Source organism: Phyllobates terribilis, unplaced genomic scaffold (assembly GCF_046119375.1).
Source record: "Phyllobates terribilis strain yellow unplaced genomic scaffold, ASM4611937v1 Scaffold_10__3_contigs__length_209671492, whole genome shotgun sequence".
Lineage (NCBI taxonomy): Eukaryota > Metazoa > Chordata > Amphibia > Anura > Dendrobatidae > Phyllobates > Phyllobates terribilis.
The window spans coordinates 87,762,354-87,780,884 of NW_027362770.1; the positions used below are offsets into that span (position 1 = coordinate 87,762,354).

The 18,531-nt window shown below is 48.9% G+C and overlaps 1 protein-coding gene across 1 annotated transcript; it reads left to right on the plus strand.

The window, feature by feature from the left end:
* Window positions 1-4,451: 4,451 nt before the first annotated feature.
* On the plus strand, window positions 4,452-8,780 carry LOC141164033 (SCAN domain-containing protein 3-like). The gene is made up of 2 exons (XM_073649200.1): window positions 4,452-6,216; window positions 8,704-8,780. Exons 1-2 carry the CDS (start codon window positions 4,452-4,454, stop codon window positions 8,778-8,780), a joined length of 1,842 nt encoding a protein of 613 aa, XP_073505301.1.
* Window positions 8,781-18,531: the final 9,751 nt, after the last annotated feature.

The following is an 18,531-nucleotide window of genomic DNA, read 5'->3' on the forward strand; positions in this document are numbered from 1 at the left end:
GTCCCTGTGTGCCCAAACATTGGAGCTCCCCCACAAGTGACCCCATTTTGGAAACTAGACCCCCCAAGGCACCTATCTAGATGCATAGTGAGCACTTGGAACCCCCAGGTGCTTCACAAATTGATTCGTAACAATGAAAAAGTGAAAAAAAAAACACTTTTTCATTTTTATGAATCAATTTGTGAGGCACCTGGGGGTTCCAAGTGCTCACTATGCATCTAGATAGGTGCCTTGGGGGGTCTAGTTTCCAAAATGGGGTCACTTGTGGGGGAGCTCCAATGCTTGGGGACACAGGGGCTCTCCAAACGCAACATGGTGTCACTAACAATTTGAGCCGATTTTCCGTTAAATTTGTTAGCGGACACCATGTTGCATTTAGAGAGTCCCTGTGTGCCCAAACATTGGAGCTCCCCCACAAATGACCCCATTTTGGAAACTAGACCCCCCAAGGCACCTATCTAGATGCATAGTGAGCACTTGGAACCCCCAGGTGCTTCACAAATTGATTCGTAACAATGAAAAAGTGAAAAAAAAAACACTTTTTCATTTTTATGAATCAATTTGTGAAGCACCTGGGGGTTCCAAGTGCTCACTATGCATCTAGATAGGTGCCTTGGGGGGTCTAGTTTCCAAAATGGGGTCACTTGTGGGGGAGCTCTAATGTTTGGGGACACAGGGGCTCTCCAAACGCAACATGGTGTCCGCTAATTATTCAAGCAAATTTTACAATCAAAAAGTCAAATGGCGCTCCTTCCCTTCCGAGCCCTGCCGTGCGCCCAAACAGTGTTTTTTCCCCAAATATTGGGTATCTGCGTGCCCAGGGGAAATTGCACAACAAATTTTGGGGTCCATTTTTTCTTGTTACCCCTGTGAAAATAAAAAAAAATGGGTCTAAAGTAAAATTTTTGTGAAAAAAGTTAAATGTTCATTTTTTTCTTCCACATTCAAAAAATTCCTGTGAAGCACCTGAAGGGTTAATAAAGTTCTTGAATGTGGTTTTGAGCACCTTGAGGGGTGCAGTTTTTAGAATGGTGTCACTTTTGGGTATTTTCTGTCATAAAGACCTCTCAAAGTGACTTCAAATGTGATGTGGTCCCTAAAAAAATGGTTTTGTAAATTTTGTTGTAAAAATGAGAAATCGCTGGTGAACTTTTAACCCTTATAGCTCCCTAAGAAAAAAAAATTTTGGTTCCAAAATTCTGCTGATGTAAAGTAGACATGTGGGAAATGTTATTTATTAACTCTTTTGTGTGACATATCTCTCTGATTTCAGGGCTCAAAAATTCAAATTTTGAAAATTGCAAAATTTTCAAAATTTTTGCCAAATTTCCGTTTTTTTCACAAATAAACGCAAGTGATATCGTAGAAATTTTACCAGAATCATGAAGTACAATATGTCACGAAAAAACAATCTCAGAATCAGGGGGATCCGGTGAAGCGTTCCAGAGTAATTACCTCATAAAGTGACAGTGGTCAGAATTGTAAAAATTGGCCTGGTCATTAACGTGCAAACCACCCTCGGGGCTTAAGGGGTTAAAGGGGTTGTCCACTACTAGGACAACCCCTTCTCATGTTTGGCCTCGTTATTATAAAAACACTCATACTCACCACCCGTCCTGGCACTGTTCAATTGGTGCTGTGACTCGCGTTCCCGGGGCTCACATAAGGTTGATACATCACATAAGCCCTGCGCACAATCAACGCTGTCTTCACTGTCCCCGTCTTTAGACGTATTGAAGATCAACTGGAGGGCATGGCCTAGACATAGCACAGAGAAAACACACACACTGAGAGCACTGTCTTCAGTACTTGTTCCTGGGGAAATTATAAGCAATTTACAGCCTCCAACATGCCGTCCGATATGGGAAAGAAAGACGAGATTGGAGGTTAATCTGAGGTCCTCCACCTCCATCCGCATGTCTGGTGTACAGCATTTCTTATCAAAGGGCTCATCTTCCCATTCCGACGCCATTACAACCTCACCTCAGTGTGGAAAAAGAAGCAGTCTTAACCCTCATGACGCCAGCAGTGCTTGCTTCACATGGAAATTTACCCATCCAGTCAAAGGGGATTATTCTGATGTGGGGAACCCATTATTGATTTGAAACATCATATTGCATCTATCCCTACTAAACAAGACATGGAGCAATATGTACAAAGGCTGGAGACCACATACAAAACTGAAATCCATTCCCTCACTTCTAGCATGTCACAGTTTACTGACAAGGTACGGAGATTAGAGGATGAGGTCGTACAAGGTTGCTGCCATTATAATGCTCATAAACAAACACCGGATCTTCACAGCCAGCAAATAAGTAGTCTGTTTAATATGGCTGATGACCAAGAAAATCACAATAATATCCAGATAAGAGGTATACCTGAAAGCACCAATGCACAAGCGATTATGCCAACACTGCGAACGTTATTCAATAATATCCTTGGTGATCCTATTGATAAAGAGCTGGCGATTGACAGGGCGCACTGTACATTAGGCAGTTTAGGCATTCATAGCCCAAATCCTGACCGTTCAAGGGACATTATCTGTCACATACATTTTTTCAATGTAAAAGAAGCCATTATGAGAAAAGCAGGGGAGTTGAGTCCTGTTGATTTCAATGGAAAATGCATACAATTGTTCACAGATCTGTCCTGAATGACACTTGCTAAAAGAACGATATTGAAACCACTACTTGATGCCTTCTGGGAAAATGGCCTAATGTACTCCTTGGGGTACCCATTCCAGCTGTATATTTTCAAACATCCAAGCGACATGAGACCATTCTGTGATGTCCTGGACATTCTTATAATCCATATATCTTACTGGCCACCTGCTCTACCATTGCCACAGAGAGTTCCAGCACGTTGCAGAAGGCTTTCAATTGATCAGGAACTTGATGATAATGCACCCAGAAGGGAAAAGAACCTGCCAATCAAAAGAGCTCCAAGAATGAATCTTGTTTTCCCTGATGAGAGAGACAGTTTGCAGATGCTTACTTATTTCTTTAAGCATTTGATAAGATATATCTAAATAGAGTTTTAGGTGCCACTCTTCCACTATACAGAATGTCTCAGTTCATATCTTAGAACGGCATTTAAGTTGAGTTCACATTATATTATCGTAATATCAGGATGTACTACTTTGCTCGCTATAAATTCCATGGTTCCCCCTAATAGGAACTCTAGGACTGAAGGTTTGACTTACGCCTGTAAAGACAACCCCCAGTTAGGGACTTGCATTGGGATCTGCTTGATTCGCAATTTCCTAGTGTTCGATATATTCATAATCTATACCTCGTAGACACTGAGAGGTACACGTTACTATCTACCATCTAGACTTCCTTTTTGATCTTAATCTTTCTCTCCTTCCCTCCCTTTTTTTTCATATAATATGGCACAACTTAAAACTTGTTTATTGAATGTCAGAGGACTTAATCTTCCAGAAAGAAGAGCTTGTGTTATATCATATGCATAAACAACACGTTAATTTTCTCTTTCTTCAGGAGAACCACTTTAGAGGCGATTAATACCTCCATTTACTAACAGATATTATTCATCTTGGCATCACAGTACAAATGCTGTTTCGAAGTCAATGGTGCTGAGTATAGACCGACACAGATCACTGCCGCTTACTATTGTAGAAACACTGACACGGAGGGGAGGTATGTGTTTGTTAAGATCTCGATCTATTCCAAAATTGTGACTTTGGCAAACTTCTATCTCCCTAACTGTGACCTAATTAAGACATGCCGTCAATACTTAAGCAAACTAAAACATTTTGTGGAGGACCTTATCATCATTGGAGGTGACTTTAATTTTGTCATGGATCCTTCTTTAGACGCTTCCCTGGGCCGGAGTCACCAATCTAAATCAGAGGTCCCCAACCGCCGGTCCGCGGACAAGGACCGGGCCGTTGGGGTTTTTCAGCCGGTCCGCGGCGCCGCTGACAGTTGTAGAGGATCAGCAGGGAGAAAACCAGCATGTGATCAGTAGCCTATAAGAAAAGAGGAGGAGAGACTGGCAGTGAATAGATAATTAGCCATGCGGCCCTACTCGCAGAATGTGCTCAGGCAGGAGCAGGGACAAGCAGGTCATGTGTGTCCAGCGCTCCTTCCCCTCCTGCTAGCTGCAAGTTGGAGGGGGAGGGGCTCTGGATGCTAATGGGCAGCTAGATATGACGTCAGGCGTCCCACCCTTATGACTCCTGTAGCTGTGTTCTGGTGTCGTGCGGCCCAGCAGCAGATTTTCTGGTTAAAGTGAAAAAAGCAAATAACAGTGAAAATTCATAGCAACAGTGGCTGTGTCCAGTAGCAGCAGTAGTGGTCATCATCATCAGTGCCCGTCTCCAGTAGCAGCAGTAGTGGTGGTCATCATCATCAGTGCCCGTCTCCAGTAGCAGTAGCCATCTTTCTGTGTTAGGGGCCCACTACGCCTTCACCTCTAACCCTTGTAAAATGAGTAAAAAACAAACATCACTGAAGAGCTTCTTTGAAAAGGAAGAAAGACCCAATGAGACAGATGAAGACTCCATGACTGCTAAAAAAAAGAAAGCTGCATTTAAAAGAAAATACAATGAGTCCTACTTAAATTATGGGTTCATCGCAACTGGCGATTCACATGCCCCAAGCCCACTCTGTCTGATATGTGGCGACCGGCTATCCAACGAGGCCATGAAGCCTTCAAAACTGGTTCGCCACTTACAGACCAAGCACCCTGCATCAAAAGACAAGCCTTTGGAGTTTTTTGAAAGAAAAAAACACGAACACGAAGGACAGAAGCAATTAGTGAAGGCCACCACATCAACAAATGTGTCTGCTCTGAGAGCATCATTCTTAGTGGCTAACCGCATTGCCAAGGCTAAGAAGCCCTTCACTATTGGTGAAGAGTTGATCCTGCCTGCCGCTAAGAACATTTGCCAGGAACTTTTAGGAGAGGCTGCGGTTAAAAAAGTGGCACAGGTTCCTCTTTCAGCGAGCACTGTCAGTAGACGAATTAATGAAATAGCAGAAGACATCGAGATACAATTGTTGGAGAGGATTAATGCGTCACCATGGTACGCAATCCAGGTTGACGAGTCTACTGACGTTGACAACAAGGCAATGATGCTTGTTTATGTGCGATATATTTTTCAGGAGGATGTGCATGAGGATATGTTATGTGCATTATTGTTGCCAGCCAACACCACAGGTGCAGAACTATTCAAGTCTTTGGATGATTACATATCAGGAAACCTAAACTGGTCATTTTGTGTCGGTATATGCACAGACGGAGCAGCTGCCATGACGGGACGGCTTTCTGGTTTAACTACCCGGGTCAAAGAGGTTGCGTCTGAATGCGAGTCTACGCACTGTGTCATCCATAGAGAAATGCTGGCAAGCCGAAAAATGTCACCTGAACTTAACAGCGTTTTGCAAGATGTGATTAAAGTTATTAATCACATAAAAGCACATGCCCTTAACTCACGTCTGTTCGAGCAGCTCTGTGAGGAGATGGACGCGGAGCACAAACGTCTTCTCCTACACACAGAAGTCACATGGCTTTCTAAAGGTAGAGCACTGGCCAGAGTTTTTGAGTTACAAGACCCGCTTTATAGATTTCTTTTAGAAAAAGAATCGCCACTTGCAGCACATTTCAGTAGTAAGGAATGGGTCACAAAACTTGCTTACTTATGTGACATATTCAACTTTTTGAACGAACTTAATCTGTCACTTCAGGGGAGAATGACAACTGCCTTCAAGTTGGCAGATAAAGTTGCTGCATTTAAAGCCAAACTGGAAGTGTGGGGACGGCGAGTGAGAACAGGGATATTTGACATGTTTCAAACATTAGCAGGACTTTTGGAAGAGACCGAGCCTGAGCCTTCATTCTCCCAGCTGGTGCATGATCACCTATCTCAGCTTTCAGAAGAGTTTGAGCACTATTTTCCGACCACAAAAGACCCACGAACTAGGAAGGAATGGATTCGCAACCCATTTGTGAACAAGCCAGGTGAATCGACCTTGTCCGTGCTTGAAGAAGACCAACTGCTTGAGATTGCAAATGATGGTAGCCTTAAAAGTATGTTTGAGACTTCAAATCTCCTAACATTCTGGATTAAAGTCAAGGCTGAATATCCTGGGATCGCCACCAAAGCACTGAAAACTCTGCTTCCTTTTCCAACATCCTATCTTTGTGAAACTGGGTTTTCTGCCATGACAACAGCAAAAACGAGATTACGGAGTAGACTGGACATAAGGAACACACTTCGGGTTTCACTGTCTCCCATCACCCCTAGATGGGACCGTCTTGTTGCAGGAAAACAAGCCCAGTGCTCCCACTGATCCAGGGAAACAAGCCTGGTGCTCCCACTCATTCTGAACCTATGGTAAGTTGAATCACATTCTCATTATAAATGTCATAATTATATAAGTATGCACTAAGCTCCACCCCTCCATAACCCCACCCACATATGACCAAAGCCCCGCCCCCACCCCCACCGGGCCATTGAAAACTGGTCTTGCTTAAAGCCGGTACCTGGTGCAAAAAAGTTTGCCGACCACTGATCTAAATCACCCAAAAGCTTTGCTAAAGGTGCTTTAGTCTTTCCAACTGGTCGATGTATGGAGGATACTACATCCAGACGTAAAGGGTTATACATATTATTCTCCTTTACACAATACATATAGCCAGTAAAGTGGCTAATGGTCGCGTAGTCGATAGCTACCCACATACCTCACCTCTGGGTGTGGTTAAAAGCCTATATAATGGAGGCTGTTGTTTGACACATGGTCTACGTTTGGAGGGAGAAGGCCTCCTGTGTGCTGTCTCCAGACTGAGCTGTGTGCTGGACACATACCAACCTGTATGACCACAAGTCCGGTTTACCAGAGACTTTGCTTAAAGTACTGTTTTCTTTGTTTTTGCGTGCACCGAAGGCTGTTTGTTTGCATTTTACTTTCTGATCGGTTTAAGAAGCCAATAAACCGTTCTTGACTTTTAAAGGAACATGCCTCCTGTTTGCCTCACATCGCACCTGAGTGAGTACAATCCCTACAAGTCGTAGAGATTTTTCCTTAATTAGCCACAACTTTCTTACATGGCAACCTACATCTCAGATAGGAATTGCTATATGGTCAGATCATGCTCCTGTATATGGTAATCTCAGTATACCTGACTCCACCAAGGCTTCAACTGTTGGAACTTAAATGATAATTTGTTGAAGGACTCACTTTGTCTCTCAGACCTTCTTGACACTATATAACACATCCTAGATCTGAATGAATGAAATATTCTCATTGAATACTTTGTTCTGTACAAAGTTGAATGTGCTGACAACAAAATCACACAAAAATCATCAATGAAAATCAAATTTATTAACCAATGGATTTGGAGTCACCCCCAAAATTAAAGTGGAAAAACACACTACAGGCTGATCCAACTTAGATGTAATGTCCTTAAAACAAGTCAAAATGAGGCTCAGTATTGTGTGTGGCCTCCACGTGCCTGTATGACCTCCCTACAACGCCTGGGCATGCTCCTGATGAGATTGCGGATGGTCTCCTGTGGGATCTCCTCCCAGACCTGGACTAAAGCATCCGCCAACTCCTGGACAGTCTGTGGCGCAACGTGACGTTGGTGGATGGAGTGAGACATGATGTCCCAGATGTGCTCAATCGGATTCAGGTCTGGGGAACGAGTGGGCCAGTCCATAGCTTCAATGCCTTCATCTTGCAGGAACTGCTGACACGCTCCAGCCCCAGCCGACCGCACCAGCATATGGTCTCTCAAGGGGTCTGAGGATCTCATCTCTGAACCTAATGGCAGTCAGGCTACCTCTGGCGAGCACATGGAGGGCTGTGCGGCCCTCCAAAGAAATGCCACCCCACACCATTACTGACCCACTGCCAAACCAGTCATGATGAAGGATGTTCCAGACAGCAGATCGCTCTCCACGGCGTCTCCAGACTTTGTCACGTCTGTCACATGTGCTCAGTGTGAACGTACTTTCATCTGTGAAGAGCACAGGGTGCCAGTGGCGATTTTGCCAATCCTGGTGTTCTGTGGCAAATGCCAAGCGTCCTGCACACTGTGAACATAACCCCCATCTGTGGACGTCGGGCCCTCATACTATCCTCATGGAGTCGGTTTCTAACCGCTTGTGCAGACACATGCACATTTGTGGCCTGCTGGAGGTCATTTTCCAGGGCTCTGGCAGTGCTCCTCCTGTTCCTCCTTGCACAAAGGCGGAGGTAGTGGTCCTTCTGCTGGGTTGTTTCCCTCCTACAGCCCCCTCCACGTCTCCTGGTAGTGCCTCCAGCCTCTGGACACTACACTGATTGATACAGCAAATCTTCTTGCCACAGCTCGCATTGATGTGCCATCCTGGATGAGCTGCACTACCTGAGCAACTTCTGTGGGTTGTAGAGTCCGTCTCATGCTACCACAAGTGTGAAAGCACAACTAGCATTCAAAAGTGCCCAAAACATCAGCCAGAAAGCATTGGTACTGAGATGTGGTCTGTGGTCCCACCTGCAGAACCACTCATTTATTGAGGGTGTCTTGATAATTGCCAATAATTTCCATCTATTGTCTATTCCACTAGCACAACAGCATGTGAAATTGATTGTCAATCAGTGTTGCTTCCTAAGTGGACAGTTTGATTTCACAGAAGTTTGATTTACTTGGAGTTATATTCTGTTGTTTAAGTGTTCCCTTTATTGTTTTTAGCAGTGTATATGAGCATGATGAAACATCCTCACCATTTCAATGGGAAGCACTCAAATGTGTCCTCAGAGGGATACTAATAAAACATAGATCCAGGCTAAAAAGAGAGACCAGCTAAAGTCTTCTATTTGCTTGAGCGGACTGATCTCCTTGACAAACAACATAAAGGATCTGCTTCCCTCCAGGTATACGCACACCTGCTTAACACTAGAAAGGAGCTAAGGTAGTTTCTTGGATAGGGTACACGCAAATATTGTGTAATTTCTGGGCACCTACTTATGAATTGGCCAATTCATGTGTACCTGGTAGTTGCGGTAAGGTGTTTCTAAAAATACCAGGACCTACCAATGTGAATACCTCTCTAAGGAACATCCGCATGCTTATGTGTGGGAAAGTATATATGAAATATATGAAATTTGAATTGGCCAATTTATGCACTAAGATTTCTCATTTATTTCTATTTTCTAGAGCAGTAATGCTATTCAAATTTCATATATTTCATGTTCGCATACTTTGCGTTGCAGTGTGCTGCTTTGTTAGTATTTTTTGAGGTAGCTTCTCCTAGTAAGCACTTGTTCACACCTATTTCTTGTATTGGAAGTGCCATCAGTTTTTTTCTGTTTATATGTTTAAGCTTTGACTGAGCACTCCACCTCTATGCTGCAGGTGGTTTTAATTGCCGTAGGATCTTACTTTCCCACACATAAGCAGACGGATGTCTCTTAGAGAGGTATTCACATTGGGAGGTCCTGGTATTTTGAGAAACGCCTTACCGCAACTACCAGGTAAACAGGAATTGGCCAATTTATGCGGTAAGGTTTCTCATTTATTTCTATTTTCTAGAGCAGTAATGCTATTCATATTTCATATATTTCATGTTCGCATACTAAGCGTTGCAGTGTGCTGCTTTGTTTGTTAGTAAATACAGTAAAAATCACCCCTATGACTGAATGAGCAAGTAAGTTATAACTATATTAAGTGCTTTTGGCAAATGATTACAGCACTGATTTTCATGGAAAAAGCATGTTACTGATGCACATTGCATCAATAATTGTGACCTTGGGACAGTTTAAATTATACAAATGACACGACAGGTTCCCTTTAAGAGACTGTGGCACCCTTCTATTACAGGTATCACAGGACCCAAAAGGGTGCATGGACGGACTTCTCCACAAGAGGCCCTTACTACACACAGACACCTCCACCCTTCCACTTCATACCACCAGAGGGAGCCCTGTTAGGGATATATATACTGGAGGGTGGAGTTAGATAAAGTGTGCTGGCACTAGAGATCAGGGAAGAAGCAGCATGTGAGCTGCTGTGCTGAGGGCCAGCCAGGGCCTAAAGCACGGGCTGAAGCCTTGGGGCCTAGAGTGGGGCCGGAGGCAAGGAGAAGAGTGAGAGGAGTTATGGGGGCAGAGGAGCATCTTAAGCTCACCCCAGAACACAAGCCGAACACCGGGTCCGCGCCTACAGGGTCCTCTACGCCCAGTAGGAATAACCGGTATACCAGGAGGATTCTAGACCCCTGGTCCACCTGAAACTACAATCATCTAAAGAACTAGGAACCACGAAGGCCCCAGTGTCCAGGGATAGTGGTAGCCAGAGGAAAGTTCTTACCACCAAGCATGCAGGTGAGGAGAGTCAAAGAGTACAGAAGCTAGGCCTAGTTTCAGGCTGGTCAGAAGCTTCAGAGAGAGAGGAAGAAACAGATCAGGAGGCCTTATACCCGCTCACTGGGGAGAGTCCAGAAGTGCACCCTTCCTATCAAGTACCCTGGACCCTACCTGCCGTCTACACCAGTAAAGGTACTGAAGCGAACCCCCTGTGTATGTGTCTGTTATTCTCCCCTGGCCCGGCTGGGCCACCTCTCACCCGCATTCCTTCCATCAACCCTGCCCCGGGGGCCCGCTCCGCCTGTGTGGAGCTGAAGCATCCCAGCTGCCATCCCATCACCCCCGGAGGTCTGCAGCAGCGCTGGTACCCATTACCAGAAACCACAGGTGGCGTCACGAGGCAAAACTGTTATTCGTCCCTTCAAGTAACAAGCCCCTTTTAAAGAGTGACCCCAGAGTACGGGCCCGGGAGCCGACTGCCGTGACCTATACAGAAGGTAAAGGCCCGGGTACCAAGTCCTCCATATCCCACTGGGTGAGTCAAGACCATTCCGTCCTTTCAGGAAAGGGGCAGGCAAAACATAAGGACATAAAATGGAAAAAACCCAGGAATAAAGGGAAGGCCTTCCAGGGAGACTGTTTTTTGTCTGGGTTTCCAAAAAAAATCAGGGAGACAATGACACCAGGGCCCAGGTAGGTGGAAGGTTAAAAATGTACTTCCTTGCCTGGGAGAAAATTTCCCAAAGCCCCTAGGTACTAGACACCATTCAGGACAGGTTAAAATTCGAATTTCTCTCTATCCCCCAAACACATTTATTATTACCAAAAATTAACATTCGGGGTTAGGTCAAAACGCCTTAGAAAAAGTTCTGTCTCTAATTCAGAAGGGAGCGTTAGGTTATGTTCCAAAAGGGGAGGAAAAAGAGGGTTTCTACAGTCCCCTATCCCTAAGAAAAAAGCCAGACCAGTCATTCAGGACAATCATAAACCTAAAAGGTTTGAACAAATTTTTAGTGCCCAAGAGATTCAAGATGGAAACTATCGAGTCAACGCTAAAGCTATTTGTTTCCATGATGTTTCATGGCCACTATAGACCTCAAAGATGCCTATTACCATGTGCCTATTTTATAAAGTCATCAAAAATACCTAAGGGTAGCAGTCAACATTAGGGGACATCAAATGCACTTGCAGTTCCAGGTCCTCCCTTTTGATCTATCTATGGCCCCAAGGGCATTCACAAAAATAGTGGCAGAAATGTCAGTGCACATAAGGGAAACAGATGTGCTATTCATCCCATACTTGGACAACTTTCTCATCATGGGAGAGTCAGAGACCGAATGCAATTTAGAAGTAATGCAAGTGACAGAAATTTTAGCCTCCTTGGGATTGCTAATAAATCTAAAAAATCTTGGGTAAAACCAAGATCAGAACAGATCTTTTTGGGAATCTTGCTAGATTCAAGAAAACAAATGTCTTTCCTTCCGAAAGAAAAAAAAGGGAAAAACAATAGGACTGGTTTCAGAAATAATAAACAACCCAGAGACTACCCTAAGAAGGGCTATGTCTATCCTGGGGTCCCTGACTTCATGCATCTCAGCCGTAACTTGGGAGAGATTTCACTTCAGATCCCCCCAATGGGAAGTTCTAAAAGAGGAAGAGAATGCGGGAGGGTAGATGAAGTAAATCTGTCTCATGGAGTTCTGTGGGAAATCAGTGACCCCAAAATACTTACCATGGATGCAAGTCCCTTTGGGTGGGGGGCTCATACGGGGGTAAAAATCCTGCAAGGGGAATAGCCCCAAGAGCTAATAAATGTGTCTTCCAACAGAAAGGAGTTAGCGGCATCGGCCTGGCATTATGGGGGATCGTGCCAGATGTAAAAAAACAGCACCTCAGAGTACTGTCAGACAACAGAACGGTGGTAGCTTACATAAACAAGCAGGGAGGCACAAGGTCAAGGGGCCTTATGGCAGAGACACACAAAATAATGATCTTGGCAGAAGAAAATCTAAAATCCATTTGAGCAGGTTCTGTCGGTGTAGATGCCCTTCTCCACAAGTGGCCAAGGGATCTAGTCTAAACTTTTCCCCAATACACTTGATTCTGGCAGTTCTCAGGAAAATACGAACAGACCATGCCGTGGTAATTCTAATAGCACCCTTTTGGCCCAGGAGAACATGGTTCACCTGACTTGTTGGCTGACAATAGGAACGTGTAATGCACACGCCCGGGCTGAGCGGCGTGTGCGTGTGATTCCACTGGACCGTGCCGGAGAGTGAATGCCTGGAGGGGCGAAACTAGGTATTCACCCGATCCGACCAGGGTCGCACGACGGCATACGACGCCAGTGCACCAAGGAGGAACCGAGCAGAGGGACCAGGTGCTACTCCAGGACAGACCCCGGACACGGCTGTTGACCCACACAGGGGAATACAGGAACAGACTGGTTAGGCTGGCAGACAGACTGGTGGGAATAGGCAGGCACGACTGGTATGCAGGCAGGCGGGTATGCAGGCAGGCGGGTACAGGCAAGCACGGCTAGAGTGCAGACAGGAAGGCACTAGCAGGTAGGAACACAGGCGGGATAGGACCCAGTACACACTGGGACTCTGGAACAGAACCACAGATGTGGCGGACAAACACAGCAGAGTGAGGCCGCCCAGAGAGGTGAGCGAGAGCAGGGCAGGACGAGACCGCCTGGAGCGGTGAGCAAGAGCAGGGCAGGACGAGACCGCCTGGAGCGGTGAGCAAGAGCAGAGCAGGACGAGACCGCCTGGAGTGGTGAGCAAGAGCAGAGCAGGACGAGACCGCCTGGAGCGGTGAGCAAGAGCAGAGCAGGACGAGGCCGCCTGGAGCGGTGAGCAAGAGCAGAGCAGGACGAGACCGCCTGGAGCGGTGAGCAAGAGCAGAGCAGGACGAGACCGCCTGGAGCGGTGAGCAAGAGCAGAGCAGGACGAGACCGCCTGGAGCGGTGAGCAAGAGCAGAGCAGGACGAGACCGCCTGGAGCGGTGAGCAAGAGCAGAGCAGGACGAGACCGCCTGGAGCGGTGAGCAAGAGCAGAGCAGGACGAGACCGCCTGGAGCGGTGAGCAAGAGCAGAGCAGGACGAGACCGCCTGGAGCGGTGAGCAAGAGCAGAGCAGGACGAGACCGCCTGGAGCGGTGAGCAAGAGCAGAGAAGGACGAGACCGCCTGGAGCGGTGAGCAAGAGCAGAGAAGGACGAGACCGCCTGGAGCGGTGAGCAAGAGCAGAGCAGGACGAGACCGCCTGGAGCGGTGAGCAAGAGCAGAGCAGGACGAGACCGCCTGGAGCGGTGAGCAATAGCAGAGCAGGACGAGACCGCCTGGAGCGGTGAGCAAGAGCAGAGCAGGACGAGACCGCCTGGAGCGGTGAGCAAGAGCAGAGCAGGACGAGACCGCCTGGAGCGGTGAGCAAGAGCAGAGCAGGACGAGACCGCCTGGAGCGGTGAGCAAGAGCAGAGCAAGACTGCCGGAGCAGTGAGCAAAAGGATAAGAGCGGAGCGAGACTGCCGCATCAGTGAGCAAAAGGGTCAGAGCGGAGCAAGGCTGCCGGAGCAGTGAGCAAAAGGGTCAGAGCGGAGCAAGGCTGTCGGAGCAGTGAGCAAGGAGTCAGAGCAGGACGGACAGGGCTCTGTTCACACAGAACAGACAGGAAGGGAAAGGCAGAGCCAGATACCCACAGGGTACTTGCAGTGAAGTAGCGAGTGGACCACAAACTCACAAACGGGAGTACAGAGACAACAAGCAGGAGTTAGGTACGAGTTCAGACTCTGCAGAAAAAGGAAAGGAACGGACATAGAGAAAAAACAGGTAAAAGATAGGAGAGAGTTCAGACTGGAACTGAGTGTACGGAGGAGACCGACACTGCAGCGGGATACAGGAGCGGGTCTGGGAATACGGCCCCCAGAGAGGCGGGACGAACAGGCAAGGAGCGTGTTCAGACTGGCCTGGAAATACAGCCTCCAGGAAGACGGAACGAACAGGCAAGGAACGTGTACAGACTGCAGGTTAGGGTACACAGATAGGACACAGTACAGACATGGGAACAGATACTGCAAGACAGGTAACATAGACAGGACCTGGCATGTCAGAGACAAAAGCCAACTGACAGGGCAAGATGCTCAGGCAGGGATTGATTGGGGCAGCTGGGTTAAATACCAGGTGACAGACAGCAATAGGCTGAGGACGCACAAGGGGTGTGACCCACAGCAGGTACAAAAAGCAGGAAGTGATCGGGCGCCGCCCTTAAGCAGCAGAAACAGACACAAACAGACAGCATGGAGGGAAGCCAGAGAGACATTCTGGACTGGAGATCAAGTGCGCGTTCTTGCACAGTGGGAGATGGACCACTATGCAAGGACGCCGCCAGGTATGTTACAGTACCCCCCCCCTTACGCCCCTCTTCTTCAGGCCTGCCAGAATCTTCCGCAGGGAATTCGAGGGCCAATCCTTCACTTCAAGGAGATCACTTCCACTGTCCACTGGAAAAACTGGTCTCATCTGGTTAGCTAGGATGCTACCTCCTATCCAGCCATCCTCAGCAACAGACGAAACGGGTGGAGTACCAGGAACAGCACACAAGGAAGTCTCTCTCCACATATTTTCAGATGGCACCCCAGAGGGTACAGGAGACAACTGGAAGTCCTCCACCGGGTTGGAGGGGAGCAGAGACTTGGGGGTAATCTCTGCTTCGAGGTACATCTTGTCAAATTCACAGGAAGAAATAGACGGGTTATCAGGTACAGGGTGAGAAAAGTCACTGTCTCTTTGTTATCTGGTGGTACCCCGGAGGAGTCAGGAAACAACTGGAGGTCCTCAGCCGGGTCAGAAGAGTGCAGAGGCTCGGGGAAAACATCTGCTTCAGAGTACACTAGGTCGGACTCACTGGACGAAGCAGGCGAGGTATCGGGTACCGAGTATTGGAAAGTCTCTGTCCATTCACCACCAGGTGGCACCCCGAAGGGTTCTGGAGACAACTGGAGGTCCTCCGCCTGGTCAGAGGGGTGTAGAGACTCATGGGTAACCTCTGCTTCAGAGTACACTAGGTCGGACTCACTGGACGAAGCAAGCGAGGTATCAGATCCAGGATATAGGAAAGTCTCTGTCCATTCACCACCAGGTGGCACCCCGAAGGGTTCTGGAGACAACTGGAGGTCCTCCGCCTGGTCAGAGGGGTGTAGAGACTCGGGAGTAACCTCTGCTTCGGAGTACACTAGGTGGGACTCACTGGACGAAGCAAGCAAGGTATCAGGTACAGAGTATAGGAAAGTCTCTGTCCATTCGCTACCAGGTAGCACCCCGAAGGGTTCAGGAGACAACTGGAGATCCTCCGCCTGATCGGAGGGGTGTAGAGACTCAGGGGTAACCTCTGCTTCGGAGAACACTAGGTCGGACTCACTGGACGAAGCGGGCGAGGTATCCGGTGCAGGGTATAGGGAAGTCTCTCTCCAATTGTCCTCAAGTGATATCCCGGGAGATTCAGGAGGCAACAGGGGGTCCTCCGGTGTGAATTCTGGGTGGGCAGTAGTCTCTTCGGGCAGGAGAACTGGTGCACTACCCACGCACATTACCCGTTGGGGCTTCTCCGGGATACAGGGAGATGAAGCTTCAGTAGGGACTTCAAGGTTGGGGTCAGGAGGTCTCAGGGAGGACAGTACCTGGCGTGACGGCTTGCCTCTACGTCTAGCACGTCTGGACTGCCTCTTGAGGTTGGGAGAAGTATTCCGGAGAGTGTAGTCACCCTGTGAGGATTCTGGGTGGGCAGTAGTCTCATTGGGCTGGAGGACTATTGCGCTACCCACACACATTACCCATCGGGGCTGCTCCGGGATACTGGGAAGTGAAGCTTCAGCAGGAGCCTCCGGGTTAGGATCATCGAAGACCATTAGAAAGGCCACCAGGAAGGCCATTATGTCCAGGACGATAGGATCCTGTGCGTCCCATAGGGGAATGATCCAATTCAAGGCATCACCCGCTAGGTAAGACATCATGAATCCCACCTTAACCCGATCTGTGGGAAAACATAGAGGGTAGAACTTGAAGTGTAGCATGCATTGCTCCACAAATGCACGACTCTGTCTTGGATCCCCATAGTAACGTGGCGGATGCGCAGGAACGAGAGCTGATAGATCCATCTGGACGGGTGCGTAATTCGCCTGGAACTCAGCTAAGGAAAAAAAAAAATTATTTATTTATTTTTAATGCATGTATTCGCTGGAAAACATCTCAGAGAGCGAAGGCCGTGGGGCTCAACGGGAACCATGGCCTGAGCATGCTGTAATGCACACGCCCGGGCTGAGCGGCGTGTGCGTGTGATTCCACTGGACCGTGCCGGAGAGTGAATGCCTGGAGGGGCGTAACTAGGTATTCACCCGATCCGACCAGGGTCGCACGACGGCATACGACGCCAGTGCACCAAGGAGGAACCGAGCAGAGGGACCAGGTGCTACTCCAGGACAGACCCCGGACACGGCTGTTGACCCACACAGGGGAATACAGGAACAGACTGGTTAGGCTGGCAGACAGACTGGTGGGAATAGGCAGGCACGACTGGTATGCAAGCAGGCGGGTATGCAGGCAGGCGGGTACAGGCAAGCACGGCTAGAGTGCAGACAGGAAGGCACTAGCAGGTAGGAACACAGGCGGGATAGGACCCAGTACACACTGGGACTCTGGAACAGAACGACAGATGTGGCGGACAAACACAGCAGAGTGAGGCCGCCCAGAGAGGTGAGCGAGAGCAGGGTAGGACGAGACCGCCTGGAGCGGAGAGCAAGAGCAGGGCCGGACGAGACCGCCTGGAGCGGTGAGCAAGAGCAGAGCAGGACGAGACCGCCTGGAGCGGTGAGCAAGAGCAGAGCAGGACGAGACCGCCTGGAGCGGTGAGCAAGAGCAGAGCAGGACGAGGCCGCCTGGAGCGGTGAGCAAGAGCAGAGCAGGACGAGACCGCCTGGAGCGGTGAGCAAGAGCAGAGCAGGACGAGACCGCCTGGAGCGGTGAGCAAGAGCAGAGCAAAGCAGGACGAGACCGCCTGGAGCGGTGAGCAAGAGCAGAGCAGGACAAGACCGCCTGGAGCGGTGAGCAAGAGCAGAGCAGGACGAGACCGCCTGGAGCGGTGAGCAAGAGCAGAGCAGGACGAGACCGCCTGGAGCGGTGAGCAAGAGCAGAGCAGGACGAGACCACCTGGAGCGGTGAGCAAGAGCAGAGCAGGACGAGACCGCCTGGAGCGGTGAGCAAGAGCAGAGCAGGACGAGACCGCCTGGAGCGGTGAGCAAGAGCAGAGCAGGACGAGACCGCCTGGAGCGGTGAGCAAGAGCAGAGAAGGACGAGACCGCCTGGAGCGGTGAGCAAGAGCAGAGAAGGACGAGACCGCCTGGAGCGGTGAGCAAGAGCAGAGCAGGACGAGACCGCCTGGAGCGGTGAGCAAGAGCAGAGCAGGACGAGACCGCCTGGAGCGGTGAGCAAGAGCAGAGCAGGACGAGACCGCCTGGAGTGGTGAGCAAGAGCAGAGCAGGACGAGACCGCCTGGAGCGGTGAGCAAGAGCAGAGCAGGACGAGACCGCCTGGAGCGGTGAGCAAGAGCAGAGCAAGACTGCCGGAGCAGTGAGCAAAAGGATAAGAGCGGAGCGAGACTGCCGCAGCAGTGAGCAAAAGGGTCAGAGCGGAGCAAGGCTGCCGGAGCAGTGAGCAAAAGGGTCAGAGCAGAGCAAGGCTGCCGGAGCAGTGAGCAAGGAGTCAGAGCAGGACGGACAGGGCTCTGTTCACACGGAACAGACAGGAAGGGAAAGGCAGAGCCAGATACCCACAGGGTACTTGCAGTGAAGTAGCGAGTGGACCACAAACTCACAAACGGGAGTACAGGGACAACAAGCAGGAGTTAGGTACGAGTTCAGACTCTGCAGAAAAAGGAAAGGAATGGACATAGAGAAAAAACAGGTAAAAGATAGGAGAGAGTTCAGACTGGAACTGAGTGTACGGAGGAGACCGACACTGCAGCGGGATACAGGAGCGGGTCTGGGAATATGGCCCCCAGAGAGTCGGGACGAACAGGCAAGGAGCGTGTTCAGACTGGCCTGGAAATACAGCCTCCAGGAAGGCGGAACGAACAGGCAAGAGACGTGTACAGACTGCAGGTTAGGGTACACAGATAGGACACAGTACAGACATGGGAACAGATACTGCAAGACAGGTAACAT